The following is a 20,878-nucleotide window of genomic DNA, read 5'->3' on the forward strand; positions in this document are numbered from 1 at the left end:
GTCAAGGAAGTCGGTCAGGAGTTTAAAAAATGGAAAACGCGAAGCGAAAACTTTAGAAACTGACGAAAGTAACTTGAATTCGGGACTAGTCCGGCCAACAGCCGACGACTATGCTTGTGAATAAATCATGTTTTATCACATGAAGAAGTGCACCGATAACGTAAGTATTGTCGCTGCAAACTGGAAAAAAACGACCGTTAACGTTAGCTAGCGAAGTTAGCTAAAACGACCCGGGCTAGCTATCTTCGTCGTAGTTTATTCTGAAATTGTACGTTGTTAACCTCACTCTTGTCCGATGTAAGTCATTAAAACATTCCGAATCGTTCATTAAAAGTGATGATTTGATACAGGAAATGTTTATTCTTCGTATCAACAGGTCCTTTGAAAGGATGGCAGGTATTGTTACGTATTTGAAGCAGGGACTGAAGATTGACGTCCTCAGAGAAGCTGGACGTCAGTATCCAGTCGTTTGCTTTCTGCTGCTGTCTATGGTCTCGCTGACTGTGCTGCTCAACAGGTAAACTCCATAAACTGCAGGTAAACTCTGAGGAGAAAGTGTGCTCACTGGGCTGGAGGGTGTCAGATTATCTCTAAACACTGGGTGGGTCATGTGATGTCTGACCTGCTGCTGTAGTCTTATCAGGACCGAGCAGTTTAATCTGTGCATTTCACCTGAGGGCTACCTGTGTTTAATCAGGTCTCAGTCAAAAGCTGCTTTCACACTGTCCCATAACATTGTCTAGATTTTTGAGTAGATACTGTTGTGGCAGGTAGAGTTTAATATAACCCTGAAAATGATCATTATGTATTACATTGATTACTTTTTCATTGAGTGGACTTTTCAGTTGCAGTGACAATGCACAAAAGAAAAACCTTGTTTCTGATCCAATATTTATCAGTATTTTTAAATAGTTTGACACGTTATAAGTTTTTTTTTTTACATGTCATAGACTACAAATGAATCCATTAATTAAAAAAATATAACACTGAGGTAATTGATAATTCAAATAATAATTAGTTGCACCTCTAGTGTAAACATTGATCAACACACAAGGCTTTTTCCCAAATTAACCTGCATTTGTGCATCATGTTCCAAAATCTGCAGCTTCCTCTGCCCACCTAGAAATGTGATTATTATTTATTGGGTTATAGCAATGCCTGTGTGTGCAGTGCTCATACTTTTCTCTTTGTTTTAATCTTTAAACTTAAACTATGCAGCATGCAATGTATGGTACTACGAAAGCTGCAACTTCATATAAGATATAACTGTATAAGATTTAACTTTATCAAAAAATCCCAAATGCTGTAGTTGCAGTGATCACAAGGAGGGGCCCCACATTAAACACTGATTCCTTTAAACTGAACAGTGGTTTTAGTTCATGTGCATTTTTATTCGGAGCTGTATAATATTCTGCCTGCAGGTATATCCATATCCTGATGGTGTTCTGGTCATTCCTGGCTGGTGTCATCACTTTCTATTGCTCCCTTGGACCAGAGACCCTTCTCCCAAATATCCTCTTTGCTATAAAGCCAAGGAACAAAGTGAGTCACATGTCTGTCACATTTATCTGAGAAGTATGTGACGCCTGCTTAACATTGATTTCAATGTGATCGACTGTGTGGAGCAGCGTTGGGTCACACAGAGTGTGTATTCAGAAAATAGCTGCACACAGTTTATAATATGTGATGTAACAGATTCAAGGAAAAGGTGATTCTTTTTTCACCAACAGCAGCAGGAGCAGGAGTTGTTTCCTCTGGGCCACAGCTGTGCCGTGTGTGGGAAGGTCAAGTGCAAACGTCACCGGTATGTTCACAGGATCTCTGAGCAGAGAAACAGTTAATGTGATATTTAGTGAACAGACTGTGTGTAACACATGCATATCAATCTGCTCTGTTGTCATTCAGTTGGCTTTATAGCGGTGGAATGTAACTAAAGACATTTACTCATGTGCTGTGCTTAAGTGCTATTTTGAGTTACTTTACATTACTTGAGTATTTTTTCTTTTTATGCTACTTTATATTTCTATTTCATCACATTTCAGAGGCAAATATGAGGTGTTTTGCTCCTCCATGTTTTTGGGTATTTTATGCCTTTAGTAGATCTCGACAGTTGTGACATGACTGGAAATGAGAGAGCTGTCATTTTAGTTGAGTATTGAGTACTTTTACTTTTGATGCTTTAAGTACATTTCGCTGACAGTGCTTGTGCTTTCAGTACATTGCTTTGTATTGTTATTTTATTCATCATGATTTACTCATACAGTTAGCATCTTTTCCTTGGTAACACAATTAAAAGTTTTTTAATTGTGGTGATAATGTACTTTTGTGAGGTCACATTACAATACTGTGCCATCTAGTGGATATTTTTAAGCAGTACTGCACTAGACAGCCACCGTTATTGATGATGGGATTCTGATCAAGTCAGTTTATCTAGTTATTTTAATGTCATAAATAATATCTGAGTGACACACAGTCATCAGTCTTGTCTGACTGGAGGCCTTTGTTGCATGTCACTACAAAACCCCTGCAGCAAGGTAGCAAACACTAGTCAGCCATGACACCATTCACTGGTATTTGCATCATAGCTGGAGTGAATTTTCACGCTGATGCTGCTTATGATCGCTGCAGTTTTTAAGTGCAATGAGCTGAGATGTGTTCAGGAGGCACAAGCTGAAAAGATGTTTTATTCTCTGCAGGCCGACGCTGCTCCTTGAAAACTATCAGCCATGGTTGGACCTGAAGGTTCATTCAAAAGTGGACGCTTCCATCGCAGAGGTACCTCAGTGGATGGTTACATGTCAATGGCTTTATCCTATCATGACATATTGATTATTCTAAAAAGTGTGTTAGACTGACAAAATAGCTGAATAGTTGTTGTCTGTCTTGTAGGTGTTCGAGTTAGTCCTCGAGAACTTTGTGTACCCCTGGTACAGGTAAGAAGAAATTCCAAAGTGTTTTTATTGTTTAAAAGTCCAGATGAAAAAAGAGCATCTTCCTTCTGTATGATGACGTATTTCTAGGCTGGACATAACGTTGGGAGGAATTTGATTTGAACATTGAAAAGTGGGCATGTCGTAACAAACATGGAGAATTACAGTGATTCAGAGTTGGAGGTTAGCCTCCATTGAATCATAGAGGACTACTCACCTCCTTCAACACCTTTATTTGGAGCAGTCCTTTGTAAAATGCCTCTGAATATGAATCTGTAGCTGTCACAGAAACAACTTACCTCAAAGTGAATAAGTTGTAGCCAGTGATGGCCGTAACTACATTATTTTGGTGAGACACAAGAAGGTTTGAAGTGGTGACACGCTGACGTTACATACCACTGTTGCCAACTAGCTAACTAATGAATTAGCTTAGCTCTGTGCTACTAGAAGTCGAAGAATGATTGATGGATGGATGTCATGATGTTATTGATTGAAATTGGTTAGTTTGTTTATCAGGAAAAAACAAGCTTTGATTATGACATAAGAATACAAAGAAATTGATTTTTTTGGCATGTTTTGTTGAACAGGTGCACGATATGTCCACCGATGTGATCTAAAAGAGTTAAAAAGGCCTTTTTTCATTTCATCTTGACTTTCAGAGAGTTTACAGACACTCATGGATTAGTTATAGTTATTTTGAACCCCCTCCTCTGGGTTTCAGGGACATCACAGATGATGAAGCGTGTGTGGATGAAGTGAGGATGACCTTTCGCTTCTTCGCATCAGTGCTCGTCCGCCGGGCTCAGAAGGTGACGCTTAAACACTCCTCAGCAGTTCTCATTATTGATCGCTGTATATGCAGATTATTATGCAGATATTATTCATTTTATGTATAACATGTCAGAAAATAATGAATAATCACACTGTATCTCAGACAGTCATATGCATCATATGCTAGAAATGTATTGTTTATTATGTCTTTTAATCCCCCAAATAAACTGTTAACTGTTTCCTTTTTTGTCTTGATTGGCAGGTTGATGTTCCTGCTGTGTTTGCAGACAAAGTGATGAAAGCTGCAATGAAGCATATTGAAATTATTGCAAAAGTTCATGAAAAAGGTTTGTATCTGTACCAATTCACAGAAGTTATCATGACAGTCTTAACTGCAAATTTCTGACTTTGCATTTTAAAAAGTGGCAAATATTTTATTATTTTCTCAGTTATGTATTTCACTCATTCTGTCATTCATTTATATCATTTTATGCATTTGTTTCACATTTAGCCCCAAACACTGCGGCAGCTGCTGCCTGCTGTAAAACCAATTTCCTGAAAATAAATGAGAATATAGAGATGGTGAAAGTTTCACGTCCCAAAACTAGAACAAGAACTGGACCACATGCCACCACATACACCACGGGTGATATGAGTTATGTTGTATGTTAAAGATTAGCCTGTGATAATACAAACAGAAAGTGTTGTAACCCTCTGTGTGTGCTCAGTGTTTGTGCTGTTTCTTGGACAGATAAAGACCTATTTCTGCTATCTAAAAAATTTAGCTAAACGAGTTGGGTTCAGTGTGTTCAGGGACATGCAGTAACATGCACTGGTGTTTGTGTGTGCTGTTTGTCTGCAGTGAAGAGCACGGAGAGTTTACAGCAGGCAGCTCTGGATGAATATGGCGCTGACCTTCACATCGCACTGCGCAGTCGAAGAGACGAACTGCTCTACCTGAGGAAGCTGACTGAGATCCTGTTTCCCTACGTCATGCCTCCCAAAGCGACAGACTGCAGGTAGGCAGAAGAAACCAGCCCACAGAGCTTCAGACCAAGTGGACGACATCTATTACTGCATTTAGATCACTTCTGCAATCACTCCACTCAGGAACGGAAGCTCACACTTTATGTTGAAATCCCTGAATCATTGACTATATGACCAAGCCAAGTGTGTTGTCTTTGTTCAGGTCCCTGGCTCTGCTGCTGCGGGAGGTGATGGCTGGATCTGTTATGTTACCAACCATGGACTTCATGGCTGACCCTGTGAGTAGAACAGGCTTAATGTTTGTCTGACAGCGTGAAGAAGCTTCAGGATTGACTGAGCAGGTTGTACTGTACTGTTCAAATACTGTAATACCTACAAGCTTCAGATCAGATCATTGAGGAGGGGCTTCTTTTGGAAAAAAAAGACTCTTTCTCCCTCTGACCGTCACAGCAGTGATGTTATATTTGACTTGATAGCTACCAGGAACTTCAAATTCTCCTAGAATATTCTTCATGTTTCTGTTTATAATGTTAAGATCACACAGGGTGTTGTGTTAAGATGATCTGACTGCTTAATTATTAATTATTTCAGTAAATCAGCAATGGGTGAAATGCAGAGACTAATTTCCCAGTTTGGGATTACTAGAGTGAATTAAAAAAAAAAAAAAAAAAATTAAAAATTATGCCAAAAACAAATGTTCCAGTCTGGTTTTTCAACATTAAAACACGATCAGGACATTTAGAAAACATGTTGTCTCTCTCTGTTTTCAGGATACTGTGAACCTCATGGTGCTCATATTTGTTGACGACACTCCAGTAAGTGAAAATACAGACACACTGATCCCATTACATTACACATCTTTCTGTGCCTGTCAATCAGTGAAAAGTCCCTGTACTGTACATCCAAAGAACTGGTTAGTTCCATTAAACAAGACAAAAAACTGTTTCTCCACATCTCTACACTGTATTTATGAATTCAGATCAATTAAAAGAGGTTTTTCAACTAATGACTTTGCTTATTTGAGTCTCTTCTGTATCTCCAGCCAGAACCAGCCACAGAGCCTCCGTCTGCCCTGGTTCCATTTTTACAGAAATATGCAGACGTCAGCAACAAGAAGCCGTCTGTGAGTTCCTCACTGAAAGAGACAGACACATTAATCACTACAGACCTTGGAAATGAAGAAATATTTCTTACTTTGAACTGCAGTTTCTGTCCTTTTGTCCCCCTCATCACCTCTTAATGTACTGTGTACCCATGTAATGTCTTGCATGTATTTATTTTTCTCTCAGTTTTTATTCAGTATTTAACATTTCCTGTAATGAGTATAAGTTAATGTCTCTCTCTGTGGTCATGCAGGTGCTGAAGTTGGAGCTGAAGCAGATCAGGGACCAGCAGGATCTCCTTTTTCGTTTCATGAACTTCCTGAAGCAGGAAGGAGCGGTGCATGTGCTGCAGTTCTGCCTCGCTGTGGGTAAGAAAATGGAGACTTTACATGACACATCATGTTTGCTCTTGTTTCACATAGGGGGACTCTGCATGCTTCAGGAGGAAATGTTGGCGCGTTCCTAATATTTGACCCCGTAACATGAATATGTCATGCTCGTGCTTGTCTCGTGTTGTTTCCTCCAGAGGAGTTTAACGATAAGATCCTGAGTCCGGAGCTGAGTGACTCAGAGCTGCAGCGTCTACACGGCGAGGTGCTGCACATCTATGAGACCTACTGCCTGGATGAAAGCATTGACAAGATCAGCTTTGACAAGTTCATTGTGGAGGAGATAAGGAACAGTAAGAAGATATAATGTGCATTAGCATTAGCTGTCAGTGCTGCTGTCATGGCTCCAAAGATTCTGCTGTTCATGGTTCACAGAAACCTCTATAAAAGGGATACTCCTGTGGTTCTAGAGGGGGTTTAATAAAGTCTGATTAGATGTTAGCTTATGAGAAAGCTTACTTATCACTTGATTTATTACCTCAGTAAACAGTTTCCGACTGAGTTTATGGTCTTAAACACTAGTTTCAAGCTAATTTTGTAAATCATGGTCCTATTTATAGTAAAATAGAACACATATCCTCCTTGGCTCCACCCTCTCATCCAAATAAGGTCGCTTTTGGCTCCAAGAAGCCAAGATGGTGACAGCCAGGATGCCAAAGTCAAGGCCTCAAAACGAATGACATCATGGTGGCTCTGTCCACTTTGTATTTTGCAGTCTATGGACTAATATGGACTAATGGAAGAAAATCAGTGGAGCCGTCCGTTAAACACTAACATGTCAGAATGTGTTTGTAGCAACCTTTGAAGTTTATTGCTCTTATTTGTTAGAATTCATATGACTTGTGCTGTATTATTTTTCCACTCTTTAGTGTATGAGTACAATAATAAGTGCAAATGATGAATTTTAGCCTGCAGATAAACTTTTCATTGGACGTACAAGAAAAGCAGCTAACAGCAGCTGGATTGTTTTTTCTCGTTGTTCTTACCTTCAGTGGTGTAATTTCTCACCTGGCTGCAGTGGCGTCACTGGTGGGTGTGGTTACAGGCACAACAGATCAGACATTTCTGACCACATCAAAACCACACCCGTCAGTAACGTTGGATGTGTCCACCACTGCTTCTCAGCCTGGCATTGAGTTACTCTTCAAACAGTTTAAACTGCAGTACCATTTGTGTACAAACTTGTGTAGTACTTTCCTGTTTGTCTCAAGTGTAAACGGTCTAACTTCCACACACTGTGTCCCTCTCAGTCGCTAAAGGTCCGTACACTGGCGTGGTGAAGCTGCAGACGATGCGCTGCCTGTTTGAGGCGTACGAACACGTCCTGTCTCTGCTGGAGAGAGTCTTCACCCCGATGTTCTGCCACAGTGATGAAGTAAGACCTCATAAAGTCAGTCAGAAGGTTCTGTATGAAGCATCATCTTGAATGCAAGAGAGCCACATGTGTTTCAGTTGAAATAAGTTGTAATTTGTACAATGACGGTGTCTCCTCTCTGTGTTCAGTACTTCAGACACCTGCTGAGAGGAGCAGAGTCTCCAGCACGGAACAACAGGATCAACAGGTTTGTGATACGAATTGTTGTATAATTAAGTTTGCTTTTGATTTGTCTTTCATCTGGGAATAAGAGTTAGAAACGTGACTTGGTGCTGATGAAAACTTGAATTCACTGATGACCAAAATTGAAGGTGTTTTGTCCAAACTGTCATCATTAGTTGCTCGTGTATCTTATTCCAGAAATAGCTTCAGTTTGGAAGAAAACAGGTAAGTAGGACTTTGGCATGTTACCAGACCTCGCAGAGTCTGCTGCCTGCGAGATGCTGGATGCATACAAACAGCACACAGCTTGATGCATGCAGATACAGTATATTTCACTGTATGTACTGTATATGTCAGCTGCTCTGTGCATCACATGTTGCCTTGTAAGAAACTTTAACAAATCTTAGCATCACGAGCCACTGCCAGGCTTTTGTGTTTGTTTACATGCCATGCTAATGCTAATGCTTGCTCAATTATAACCATATACCTAAATAGACCTGTTAGAGAGGACATTCCTGACCCAGGGGTATGGAGAAGTCCTTTGCCCTGACTTATTAGTAGTTTTTTAACCTGAGAATGAAGCTTTTAGCCCTTTAACTTCAAACAGACACTGAAAAGCAACATCATGTTGCATCACTGTCCTTCACTGTCTTTCAGTCATGAGTATTCCAGTAGAGGTTTTGCACAGAATGTCACAGTGTAGTTGTGCCTTATTCAGCATGGCCACGTCACCATAGTTGTGTTGCAGGAAAATGGAAATGTTTGTCTACAAAATGTTGTGTCTATTTAGCAAAATAAAGACAGTAATAAACATCTACATACTGCCTTTCATACATAAATTGCAGCTTATAGTATCAAAAAGACCTGTGTTGTTGCACTGGTTTATTACCTTCTCTGTGTATTTGTTAATTATTATGAACATACAGCAATCATTGCCACCTAACTGCTGTTATCCTCTGTTGTATGGAGCAGAGATGAACGAATGCTGAAGTGAGCACTGTAGTTTAGTAAGGCCTGCAATCACCTGACTTTTTGTTTCAAAGGAAAGGAAGGAAGTGAACGTCTCAGGTCGTTCAGTAATGTTTCAGTCATTGGCATTGATCCACCTCATTCTCAGCCTTATTGCTTATTGCTGCTTTTTTTTTTTTTTTTAACTGCTTAACCTGATTGACTTTGTTGGCTCAATCGGGCTCTTTGTCAGACACCTAATAATGGTTAGAAAGTTCAAACCAGCTGATTAAACATTCAAAATTAGTTTTCAGTAACTACACGCTGCTGTGGCTGCTGGGTTTTTTTTTTTTACCGCATGTCTGTTGCCTGATTGATGCTCTATACAAAGAAACTTTTTTCTCTCGTAAAGTAAAAAGCCCTGTCAACAAATCACATGACAAGCTTAATAGATGAATTCCCTATTTTACTTCCCTAATCCAACCTTGAGCATCGTCATGACACAGAAGCCAAAGTGAGGCAGAAGGGATTATTTCAGGATGATTTATGGGGTTGTGTAGTTTTAATGCAGGTGAGCTCATACAGACGTGTCATCATGTTTGTCTCTTCACCGCAGAAACATGTCAAAACGGGGGGAGTCGTTCGGGATCAGCAGGATCGGCAGCAAAATCAAAGGTGTGTTCAAAAGCACGACAATGGAGGGATCCATACTGCCGCCGAGCGCCATGAACGACTTCGACGATGATTTGGTGAGTGTCTCTTCTTCTTCACATATGTTAACATTAAACCTGAGGAATCAGGCCAGGTTACATTTTAACATTTTGAAAGCAAACTTTTTATCACATGTAGCGTGGTAGAACATCAGCTTCCGCATTTCTTTAGAGACCCAAACAACATTGTTTACTTTCCTGGGATCACTTGAATTTCTCTACCCATTTAATCCATCTGCAGCCAGAAGTCATCCACTTCACCTGAAAAAAATATGCAATTATTTACAGTATATCTAAGATATAAACGAAAAATCAACAGGTAGTGATACGATCGATCTTGTCATTTTGCGACATGAACTGATTTATTACGCATTGTTTTATACTTTGAATGTGTTAAAAACATAACCTCTCTTGTCATTAACTTCTTGGAGATTGAGATTAGTCTAAAATTAAATTTTCACAGTATGATTTGTTCCTTGATTCGGTTCTTTGTGCCCCTGCAGGTGGAGGAGGCGACCGTCGTGATGGAGGACGACTCCCCCGCCGAGCCGGCCAGCACCCCGGGCATCCTGAGGAACCTGTCGGCCTGGAGCATCACCATCCCCTACATCGACATCTACGACGACGAGGTCAAGAGGGAGAAGGTCCCCGTCTTCTGCATCGACGTGGAGCGCAATGACAGGAAGGAAGGTGAGTGAAAACACGTGAAAGTTATACCATGCATAGATTTCCATCAGTGCTCAGCTGCTTTTATCTCCTATGAGAAAACACAAATATGAACTACAGTTTCCCAGTTTGCAAAGCTGCAGCTACACAGTTTACATGCTTTGTGTTGGTGTAGCCGTTGTACATTAGTCCCTGATTTTTGATCCTCTAATCAGCTCATGAACACAGACTAAAACATTCAGCATCAAAGTCAAACTGCTCATGTACCACACCCATCTAAATGTGATCTAAACTGCGTCTTCCTCTTCAGGTTATCTTGTTTATAATCAAACAGGCATTTGGGGCAGCTTGATAAGTCGATCAGGAGGAGGATAATTCTCCTGAAAAAAACTGCATTCACCGCATTGTGAAGCCTTCAGTCTTGTTTGACAGCTTCAAACAGCTTGAAGACCTGCTGCTGGCTGTGGACTGTCACTTTGTTTTGACTGTTATTTGTGATCCAAGCAGCAGACAATTAAATAACTAATCTGATTTATTTATTTTTATACTAAATAGATTTTTTGTTTTTAAAGAGACAAATGTAAGTGTCTCACATTCACACTGGAGTCTGTAGCTTGTGTGCAGTGTCAGTTTCAGCATCAGCTTCAGCCAGACACGCTGTAAGTCGTTGTTCTTCTCTTCTTGCAGTTGGTCATGAAACCGAGAAGTGGTCGGTCTTCAGAAGATATCTGGAGTTCTACGTTCTAGAATCCAAACTCACAGAGTTCCACGGTAATGCTGAGCCCTTAAAAACTCTAAATACATAACTGACAATTTCCATGTTCTAGAAACAGTGTCAGCTTGCAGTTGTGTTGAATATTAATCAAGAATCTACATTTTTAATTGAATCTTTTTTTTTTTCAGGCACATTTGCAGATGCGCAGCTTCCATCCAAAAGGATTATTGGACCAAAGAATTACGAGTTTCTCACATCAAAAAGGGAAGAATTTGAAGAATATTTGCAGGTATTCAACCTTGACTGTAACAGAAATAACTGTAGTAGCTTTTTGTGTTGTTGTTGTATCCGTCTTTGGTGCTGAGTGAGCTGAGTAACTTGTTTTTTTTTGTGTGTGTTAGGAAATTTTCTTGTGTACTTCTGTATTGCCATCAGAGGGCAGTAAAGCAAAACAATATTAGGAACAAATTAAATGAAATCACTTGAACTATGAAGATTTTAAAATTTAGTTAGTTTTTAATTTTTGTAATGTAGTGAAGGCTTTCGACACAAATAGGAACTGCTCAGAATTGTAGAAACAGGCGTTTCTGATTATTAGCCGTGTTTGTGTTCTGTAAATAGAAGATATACAAACTGTTGTATGTTTACACTTGTTCTGGCAGGAATTATCATTTATAAAATGTTTTAATTTTGCTTTGTTTTCTGGAGAGAAACAGCAGTTCAATACATAACTGTATGTTGTGTTACTATATTACTGTTTGTGTGTGTTTGTGTGTGTGTTCGCAGAGACTCTTGCAGCATCCAGAGCTCAGTAACAGTCAGCTGCTGGCAGACTTCCTGTCTCCTCACAGCATGGAGTCTCAGTTCCTGGATAGGATGCTGCCTGATGTCAACCTGGGTATGTACACAACATACATTCCCTATTTTTCTGAAGCAGTTCTCATCCACGTAAAGGTTGGCGAGTCTGTGATATGTGATGTGATAATTAAATATATGTGTAATTTTCTTGTCTAACTTAGCAATTCAAAGCAAGTCTGATTAAAAAAAACCTAATCTTAATATTTATTCTTGTTATTTTTTTTTACACATATACAGTTCAGTCAGTTTGGTAACTGAGTCTTTGTTTTTCAGGAAAAATTTTCAAGTCTGTACCGGGGAAGCTGATAAAAGAGGTGAGTCCCTCCTGACCTGATATGATTAAGAGCAAAGGTATTTTTAGACATTTGTCTTATTTCCATGCACACCTCCTTACCAACAGTATATTCCTTAATTTCCAGTGTTTATGCTAAGCTAAGCTAACAGGCTACCTGCTCTAGCTTCATATTCAAATTATAGGCCCGAGTGTGTTATTGATCTTCTTTTTAAGTTTTCAAAACAGTTCGGACGCTGTGTAAAATATCAATACAACAGAACAGGCATGTCCAAACTATTCCATAAAGGGCCGTGTGGCTGCAGGTTTTCGTTCCAACCAAGGAGGAGCACACCAGGCCAGCCAATCAACATCAAGGGATCACTGAGTTATCAGCTGAAGACTGAGCTCAGCTAATTAAGCTGGTGTGCTCCTCCTTGGTTGGAACGAAAACCTGCAGCCACACGGCCCTTTATGGAATAGTTTGGACATGCCTGCAACAGAATGTGACAGGAGCAACTAAAGACTGAGAAAGTTGTGGAACGCTCCAGACACACCTGTTTGGAACATTCCACAGGTAAACAGGTTGATTGGTAACAGGTGATAGTATCATGATTGGATATGAAAGGGGCATCCTAGCGACACATGACTGGATAAAGGAGATTAATACCTGGACTCAGGAACACTTCAGGAAACGTGTCAGTAAACACAGTTTGTAAATGATTGTATTATGTTTTTGTTAATGTTTTGCACAGTGTCCCAACTTCTTTGGAATCTGGTCTGTATGGTTAATATTAGTTGTAGCCAATCAGATGAACTCCTGATGTCATTTAAACGCACTTCATGTTAAATAGACTGCATCTTCAACTTGCTATGCTGTGTTTTTCTTAAACTTGCCCATCATTGCTTTCGGTACTAAAGACATTTATGTGTGAGAATTAATCTCAGTGAAACCAGTAAACATCTCAGGCAGCATAAAAGGAGTGAATTGGATTTTAGGGCGATATCAATGTGCAGAATCTCAATCCTCAGCCTGGGTTTCGTCAAGATGTGTTTTTATTAGCTGCAAGTGCAGTTTTAATGCCAGCATCACACAGCTGTTTCCTTCTGATTCTCTCCTCTGCTGCGTTACAAGACATCATTGTGAGCCAGAAAGTACAGAATAGTTGCAGAAACCTCTGGTTGTTCTTGACAGAAGCAGTTGTTTTCATAACACAAGGTCGCTGTGGGTGATGTGTAGCATATAATGGGGTGTGCAGGGTGGAGTAGGGGTGAGGACGCAGACTTCCTTTTAATCAGAGGACCAGAGTTCAAGATAAGTAATCCGTAGACGTCGGGGCTCCTGCAGGCTCCTGGGTGTTGTTCTATAGCTGACCTCTCTGTGTGGGCGTGGGAAACGAGACTTTCACCGCTGAAAACTTGCTTTGTGTTCTTCATTCTCTCAGTACTGTGCAGTCAAAAACTGATGCTGCGCTTTCCTGCTGTCCAACAAAATAAGACCAGTAACCAGATTCTCAAGGGAAAATAAGGTGGAGCAGGCATTCAAGTTGTAATTTCAATGAGTCATGTATGTATGAGAATGTATCACACTCTAGTATAAAGTCCAAATGTAAAGACCTCCCTGTAATGTATGTGGGTGCTGAAATGTACAAAACACCTTTTAGATGTTTTCCTGTGTGCAGTGGAGGGCTATGTAACCTCAAACTATTTTTAAGACTGGCTTTGTGGCTTTCTGTGCTTTGGTGCAACAGTTGACAGATCCAGAAACAATACAAACCCAAAACTGCTAGTCTGCTAAAGTTAAAAACCATGAGTTCCTGCTGGTTTTCTTTCTGGGAAATGAGGTAGATTGTTGGGAAATATCTGGCTCACAGGTCCCGTTTTTCAACCCTCGCAGATTTGTCGTTTAGTGTTTCGTTCAACATGACACTGATGACATTAAACACTGTGAAACTTGGTGTTTTCCAGAAAGGACAGAACCTGGAGCCTTTCATCCAGTCCTTCTTCAACTCCTGTGAGTCGCCCAAACCCAAACCCAGCAGGCCTGAGCTGACCATCCTCAGCCCCTCTGCCGAGAACAACAAGAAGGTAAAAGAAGTTCTGATCCATTATCACTGGAACTGGAACGGATCTTCCCAGTCAGTCTACAGAGTATAAAAAGTCCAGTTTTATCAGGCTTTAGAGGAAAGGAATTTTCTCTGCCCTCAGGGAGGAAGAAATATATCTGTTCATATGATAAACTAATGTTTTTCTCCATGGAGACAGTTTGGATGAATGAGGGGTGTTGCCTGGCAGGAAGCTTGTATTGTTAGCAAGTGTACAGGCTTGTGAAGTCCATGTTTACATTCAGTATGTTACCAGCTGAGGTGAATAATGTGGATAAAATCCTCCATAAACATCATTTTATATTGTGTTCATCATTATATATAAATGCTCCTAAAATCCACTCCTGAAACTGTTAACTGATAAATCACCATCTGTTTCTGGTGAATCCAGTTAGATATCTGACAATTCAAGATATTTCTGCAGAAATCCTGTTAATCCATTTAATCCATTTATATTCAGTCATATATTTTTATTTTCATGTCATTTATGTTTGAAAATGAACCGTTGCTGCAAAACCACACTGAAATAATTAGAAACAATATCACGTAACTAGAAATGTAGTGCTATATAGCCAGACATATGAAGTATGGACACCTCTGTATATACAGTATGTCTCTGCTAGTAGATAAACCAGTACACCTGTCGTTATATTATCCAACCCTACAAACCACTACTACTTGTTTAATTAATAAAATAAAACTTTTAATTTTAGTATCACCTGTGCTGGTCAGTGGTTTTAATCCTGTTTTTGCCGCCATCCCAGTGTTAATCACAGCCGAGTGTTTCACAGTGAACTCATTGGTCCGCCTCGTTTTGCACAAAGAGCTTCTTTTAATGTTTTAAAAACTAAACTTAAACACATGTTAAGTCTGCAGGTGTTGAAGGTGTTTCTGCAGCTTCACTGTGTTTCCTGAACGTTGTTTAAAACCACAGAACTTTATTAAAAGTTCTACTGAATATGTCTAAAATGATGCAGCCATGAAAAGTCATGGATTTAAATATTTCACTTCACATCATATGGCTTCAAAAAAGAGTTGCTATAAACCGATGCAGAACATGTGTATTATGTGGTCAAACAGTGGAATCAGTGTTTGCTGATAATCTGCTCTCACCCGCAGCTCTTCAGCGAACTGTTCAAGAATAACGCAAACCTGTCCGAGAGTTTGGAGAAGAAACACAACCACAACTACTTCATGGAAATGGTCACTGTTGACGGCATGTACGACTACATGATGAACGTCGGTAAGTGACAGTAATTAAACTCTACTGAGCTGTAACACAGCGGTAATGTCGGCACGTCTGGGCTCATCTGAGCCTCTGACCTTCTCTCCTGCTCTCCAGATATAAAGAGCTCAGGCTTATTTTAGGGTTTAAAGGTCAAACGTAAAGTAAATGAATATATACAGTTTTAAATTTGAGTCCCCTCCACCCTCGGGTCTCTGTTCGGACCGACAGGGCGGACGGTGTTCAACATATCCGACTGGCTGCACCACCTCATGGCCGCAGGCAGGATCCTGCTGAAGAACACGTTCGAAGCCTACATGGACCAGTACATGCAGTCCAAACTGGAGCAGATCCTGCAGGAGCACCACATGGTCTCGCTCATCACACAGCTCAGAGGTAGGAAACAGAGTACGCACAGGAAGGTGTGTTGCTTGTGTGTCTCTGCTGTTTGTTCAGGGCGACTGTGAAGCAAATCAGGGCTGGATTCTCATGTAATCTTACAAATCCAACCGTCTTGAGAGGTTGGATTTGAAACACTCTTACATTGCATGAGCATGACAGCTGGTGATGAACCTCAGAACTGGTTTGACCACCGGAGGTCTAGACTGTAGGAGAGTCCAGAAGGAGAGGGACAAGAAAAGATTAAAAGAAGAAAATAAATTAATTTACTGAACAATTACTGTATCTACTGTTGTCCAAAATCATACACTGTAAGAGAAGATACTGGCCGTACCGTCCACATCAAAGAGACGGAAAGAACAGCAGATGTCGGGCTCACTGGAGGGAGGAAATGAAAAGTTTGAGTCGAGCGTTGTGTTCAAGTTGAATTTTGTGTTCCTGCAGACGCCGTGTTCTGTGAGAGCAGCGAGGAGCGAACCACAGAGGACAAACAAGCCAGAGCCAAGCAGACGTTTGAGGAGATGATGAAGTATTTACCAGGTCAGTTTCAAGTCGCACCAGCCTCTTTATCCTCCACCACGAGGTTCCCTTCATGCTCTCCATCACAGTGATGATAGTGATCCTCCTCTTGTACATGTGTCAAATCCAACATTTCATGACGCTTTAACTGTAACCTGGTTAGTTTTATTGATCCCTTTATAAAACCACTCATTAATCTGTAGTTTGATCACTATCTTAAAAAAAATCTTCTGCATCTTTACTCACAATCTAAACGAACCCGATCAGTTAAACCAGGTTAACTGACTCACACCGCTCATCATTAAAACTGCATGCTTTTATTTTTGGGTTGGAAGACGAGGTCTGCAGATCACACTCGACAGCAAACGATTAAATGTTGCTTCGGTACATTTAAATTGTGTGTTTGTGTTTGGCTTCAGACTTTGTGGGAAAATGCATCGGCGAGGAGGCCAAATACAAAGGCATCCGGCTCCTGTTCGACGGTTTCCAGCAGCCGCTTCTCAACAAGCAGGTAAAGAAAGTTTAACCAACGACTACACGAGCAGGACAGAAGAACACAGCAAATATTCACTTTATGAAGCTTGGTTTTATTCTCAAGACGTCAGAACTGGGTGGATTCACGGTCACCTTTGACCTTTACCGCTGTCTGACAGTACTTTCCTCAAAACATTTTCGACATTTTACAAAAGTTCACAAGACGTTTGGTCAAATATAAAAACTGTCTAAAACTGCCTTCTTAAAATCAGGATCTGAATCATGACTATGAGCAGACACACAAACACATTTCAGGCAACACCAAAAAGTCTCAATCCTGCTGTACATACATATGTGTGTATACATGTTTTTAGTCTGATCAGCAGTACAACATGTTGTATAACTAAAAGGTTAAATATTCAGAATACACTGTGGTGAGTCTCTGTTTGAATGGCACTGTATTAAAGTAGTGAAGCTCTGTCTCCTCAGATGACCTACGTCCTGCTGGACATCGCCGTGCAGGAGCTTTTTCCTGAACTCAACAAGGTAAACAAGTGACAGTGGAGAATGTAAAGAAAGCTGTTTGTCGCGGTGCAGCATGAACTCTTGAACAGTGAAAAAAAAGGACGGCGATTCATCACGTTGAGAGCACCGATTCATCTGTGAGGGAAAACATTTACGCCCTCTGAAAGGTTTTTAGCATTTCGGCATTTACTCAACGTTAATCAGGCTTGTTTGGTTTCTGTGTCAGCGAGCGTAAATGCTGAGCCTGTTTGTTTGTTTATGTCTGGAGTTCACAGCACAGAAATAAGCAGAAATCAGGGAAACTCCTAAAAGCATCTGCTGGCGTCCACACGGAGCCGACGGAACGTGTGATTTATGTCTCAGATTCCAGTTGAGGTTCAAAACAGGCGCAGGAAGCTGACAGTCAGCACCATAAAGAGATGTACGTAAAGGAGAAGCAGTGTTTAAATATTGTGTTTGTGCAGTTCAACATTAAAATTCAGTGTAGGTTGTGTACTGATGCGTCAGTATTTAACAGATCTCTGAACGTGAAGGGCCGTGGCGTTTACAACTTGCGGCTGACGCATATACATTAAATGCTGAAGCTGAACTTGATGAAATTTATTCGCTTTCTGTCCGAGAGTGACAGGAGCAGCTGGATCTCAACCGACTCGTGGTTAGCGTAGCTTAGCATAAAGACTAGAAGCAGGTGGAAACAACTAGCCTTCCGTGTGCTAATTGTTTCTTGACAGTGTTTTCATTCGCTCAGTGTTTACATGCTGCTGTTCTGGCTGCAGTCTGGGTTGCCAGATATGGTCAGTGAGCACAGATTTGGCAACGTTGTTTTTAGTGCAGTGACTGGATGGTCAGTCAGTCCTGCACTGTGATACAGACTGAAATATCTCAACAGCTGCTGGAGGGATTGCATTTAATGTTCAATTTGTCCAGTACTTTAGCTTATGACCAGATACGTGCAAAACAAATGCCATTCCCATCAGCCTCTGCTTTAGTCTAATTAGGAAATGTTAGCATGCATTTCTAACTGTGGTTGTTAGCATTTAGCTCACAGTACCACTACACAGCCTCACAGAGCTGCTAGCATGGCTGCAGACTGAGTAGCAACTGACAAGATGTAACATGATAATTATTGAGGTTTAGACATGTTTAGGCAGAGCTGTTTCCACTGGCTTCCAGTCTTTATGCTAAGCTAGGCTAACCATGCTAACCAGATAAATGCAGTACTTAATAATAAGCCATGAAGTTGAATTATTACTAGACACGATTAGTGCAGATTAAGTTCTCCTGTTCTGTTAAATGAGATGAACTTCTGCGGTACAGCAACAGAACTGAATTAGCACGTTTAAGACGACGGCTGTGAACCACCAGAACATTAACGCTGCAGGAAACTGAGCCACAGAAACTCCCAAAGCTAACCTCAACTTTCAGCTCAGCTCGGTCGGCAGCCGCCTCGCTGCCTGCTCGCAGCTGAAATGCTGCCGCTCACATGATCAGACGAACACATTCAACTGATGATGTTTCCCTTTCAGAGCACGAAGGAAGCGATCATCATGTGAACAAGACGATGTACCGAACACTGTATCCACACATCTCCCACATCCTGCATTACGAAGTGCAATACTCATCTCCAAAACCTCTGGGACCACCTTCACATTCCAATGTATATTAGTGCACTAATAAAATAATATATATTTATTGATGCCACAGAAGACGCTGTCTGTCATCTTTTCCTTCATTTATTAAAGATGATTGAAATCTATCTTCATATTTCTAGTTACTATTCGATCTTACAGGATTACAGTGTTTGTTTAAAATTGATTTAATTCATTACAGCTCAACTCCAGGTTCAGGTTTTGCGAAAGCAGCAACGTGTTCTGACAGTTTACAGTTTACTGATATAAACTTCAGTTTCTTACCTGTCAGCTGTGAAGCTGGAGTATTGTGAGGGACTGAACATGTGTAGTTCAAAAACTGTAAAACAACAACAAAACAGTTATTAAGACATAAGTTTCATTATGAATCAATTTTCCCTAAATGATCCAAAAACTCGGGAGCCTGCAGGGAACAACTCTCTCCTGATTCTAAAGAGGGAACGTCGACACACTCCAATCAAACAGCTCAGTTATAGTTCAACTGTGATGCCTTCACTGACTGATGCCTTCACTGACTGTCGCACCTACAGAAGCGCATGTGAACCGTGATGTGATCGTTCAGCTGAGATGATCGAGCTACAGCGATTAATCACAGAGTGAGTCGTGATTTCCACCTCTATTGATGATGCCACAACACACACGTCTGACCAGCTGTACTTAAACTCTGGGCAAATAAAACCAAAACTAAGCAACCGGACAGGTACTACTACAGCTAAGTGAGAAAATATGTTGCAGTTTGGGTGAACGGAGAAACTCGGTGTCAACATTCCTGAGTGAGACGTCACACTCGACTCTGCTCCGGGAAAATCCTTTCCACTGAATGACTAAAAATGAAACTACTAATGAAAAGCTGTCCTGACTGTGAGCCGCACTGATCCCTCCATGCGCTCATCTCTTCTCAGAGCTCTGCTGCAACACAACGGCCTCCGTGTGCTCGTTTTCCAGCACTTGGCAGCTCACGCCAGTGCAGGCCGGTGCCAGCTGTGTTACTCTCAGTGACCTGATTAATGAGGACTTCCCAGGCATTAACAGGCAGCGAGCGTTGTTTGGGAGATCCCCCACACAGAGGAGGCCTTGTTCAGCGAGGAGCTCCGGTTAAAAAAAACTGGATATTGCAAGGACGGGGTGAAGTTCAGCGCTCTGTGACACACAGGATACTGCATGGGCTCGGGAACACAGTCAAACTGTTGTTGGTAAACAGAGTTCATTCGTAGATGATTACATTCTGCAGCAGGTGAACGTTCTCACAGGAACTTTAACTCAGATATTCTGAACAAAGCGTCTTTGTCACCACTCCATGTTCTCCAGAGTCGAAAAGTCTCACAGTTTCCAAAACCCACCGTCGATTTCAGTTGAAGATGTTTATACAACCAAACAAAAACATCTGCGAGTCGTTTCTGTCCTTTTTCTTTGTGAGAATAACTGCAGATCTAAACACCAGATGAAACATTGGCCATAATTTCCTCTGAACTTTCCAACTTTCTCCTGTGTGCACAATTTCGTGGCAGAGCTGCGATTTGGATTTACAGCATCTCATCATTCCATGAAACAAGGCCAACAAGGTGCTGAGCTGTGACGAGTGATGATTACTAAAGCAGAGTGCGATACGTTACCTGTCAGTCGAGCCAACGGGACTCAAAGCACACCTCTTTTAAGGCCTGATACCTTCGTAATGTGTTAATATTTCTCAAACTTCCACCAAGGAAACGAGAGACTGGTAATATTTGACATCTGGGACCTCGACTGATTGTGTAGACTGTTTTCATTTTATGTTTCTGGGTAGAAGTTTGAGGATTTCCAGCTCAGCTCCTGCAGGTTTACATCCACAGGCCAGTTCATTCTTCAGGTTTTCTGTCCTCTTGTGTTACCTGGCTGACGTCAGCCTCAGATGCTCCCACACAAAGTCCACAGCAGCCCCAGTGAAACCAGTGAAACCAGCGGGGTGAGTTGTCCAGAGGCTGAGTTGTAGATCTTGATGCGTCCTTCAAGAGACGGATAAACTTTCTTCCTGTGCATGATGTACTTGGACACGACTGAAATGTCCAGATCCCCTGAAAGGAAAGGAAAAGCAGAATGAAACGTCTCGTCTCTCGTCTC

The 20,878-nt window shown here is 41.0% G+C and overlaps 2 protein-coding genes across 5 annotated transcripts in view; one reads left to right on the top strand and one right to left on the bottom strand.

Annotated features, from left to right (window-relative positions):
• Window positions 1-18,856, top strand: snx14 (sorting nexin 14). Of its 3 annotated transcripts, none has more exons than XM_041959176.1 (30): window positions 1-160; window positions 377-517; window positions 1,422-1,542; window positions 1,731-1,804; window positions 2,697-2,775; window positions 2,890-2,933; window positions 3,652-3,739; window positions 3,964-4,048; window positions 4,564-4,720; window positions 4,891-4,966; window positions 5,459-5,503; window positions 5,731-5,811; window positions 6,045-6,159; window positions 6,318-6,473; window positions 7,431-7,555; window positions 7,684-7,742; window positions 7,916-7,942; window positions 9,282-9,414; window positions 9,879-10,065; window positions 10,729-10,812; window positions 10,945-11,045; window positions 11,543-11,654; window positions 11,888-11,928; window positions 13,854-13,973; window positions 15,110-15,233; window positions 15,447-15,611; window positions 16,059-16,154; window positions 16,553-16,644; window positions 17,097-17,153; window positions 18,659-18,856. In XM_041959176.1, the coding sequence occupies exons 2-30, from the start codon at window positions 390-392 to the stop codon at window positions 18,683-18,685; spliced, it is 2,799 nt and encodes a 932-aa protein (XP_041815110.1). In that variant the 5' UTR covers window positions 1-160; window positions 377-389; the 3' UTR covers window positions 18,686-18,856. The 3 variants fall into 3 exon arrangements, with proteins under 3 accessions (XP_041815110.1, XP_041815111.1, XP_041815112.1); XM_041959177.1 differs by having other exon boundaries at window positions 1,734-1,804; XM_041959178.1 differs by lacking the exon at window positions 7,916-7,942.
• LOC121622262 (snake venom 5'-nucleotidase-like) overlaps window positions 16,706-20,878 on the bottom strand; it is a 15,362-nt gene continuing 11,189 nt past the window's right edge. The window contains exons 9-10 of one of the 2 annotated variants that reach the window (XM_041959181.1): window positions 20,650-20,832; window positions 16,706-19,100 (exon numbers count right to left, since the gene is read on the bottom strand). In XM_041959181.1, the coding sequence (XP_041815115.1) occupies window positions 20,666-20,832 (167 nt within the window). In that variant the 3' untranslated portion in view covers window positions 16,706-19,100; window positions 20,650-20,665. Of the gene's footprint in view, window positions 20,833-20,878 lie in introns of both variants that reach the window. The other variant, XM_041959179.1, reaches the window with a different exon arrangement.

Source organism: Chelmon rostratus, chromosome 18, assembly GCF_017976325.1.
Source record: "Chelmon rostratus isolate fCheRos1 chromosome 18, fCheRos1.pri, whole genome shotgun sequence".
Taxonomy (NCBI): Eukaryota; Metazoa; Chordata; class Actinopteri; order Chaetodontiformes; family Chaetodontidae; genus Chelmon; species Chelmon rostratus.

Excerpts from the sequence above, each read along its gene's own strand:
- snx14 (XM_041959176.1), top strand. The coding sequence starts at position 390 with ATGGCAGGTATTGTTACGTATTTGAAGCAGGGACTGAAGATTGACGTC. Across the intron at positions 518-1,421 it reads CTGACTGTGCTGCTCAACAG|GTATATCCATATCCTGATGG; the intron begins GTAAACTCCATA and ends TTCTGCCTGCAG. Across the intron at positions 7,556-7,683 it reads TGTTCTGCCACAGTGATGAA|TACTTCAGACACCTGCTGAG; the intron begins GTAAGACCTCAT and ends CTCTGTGTTCAG.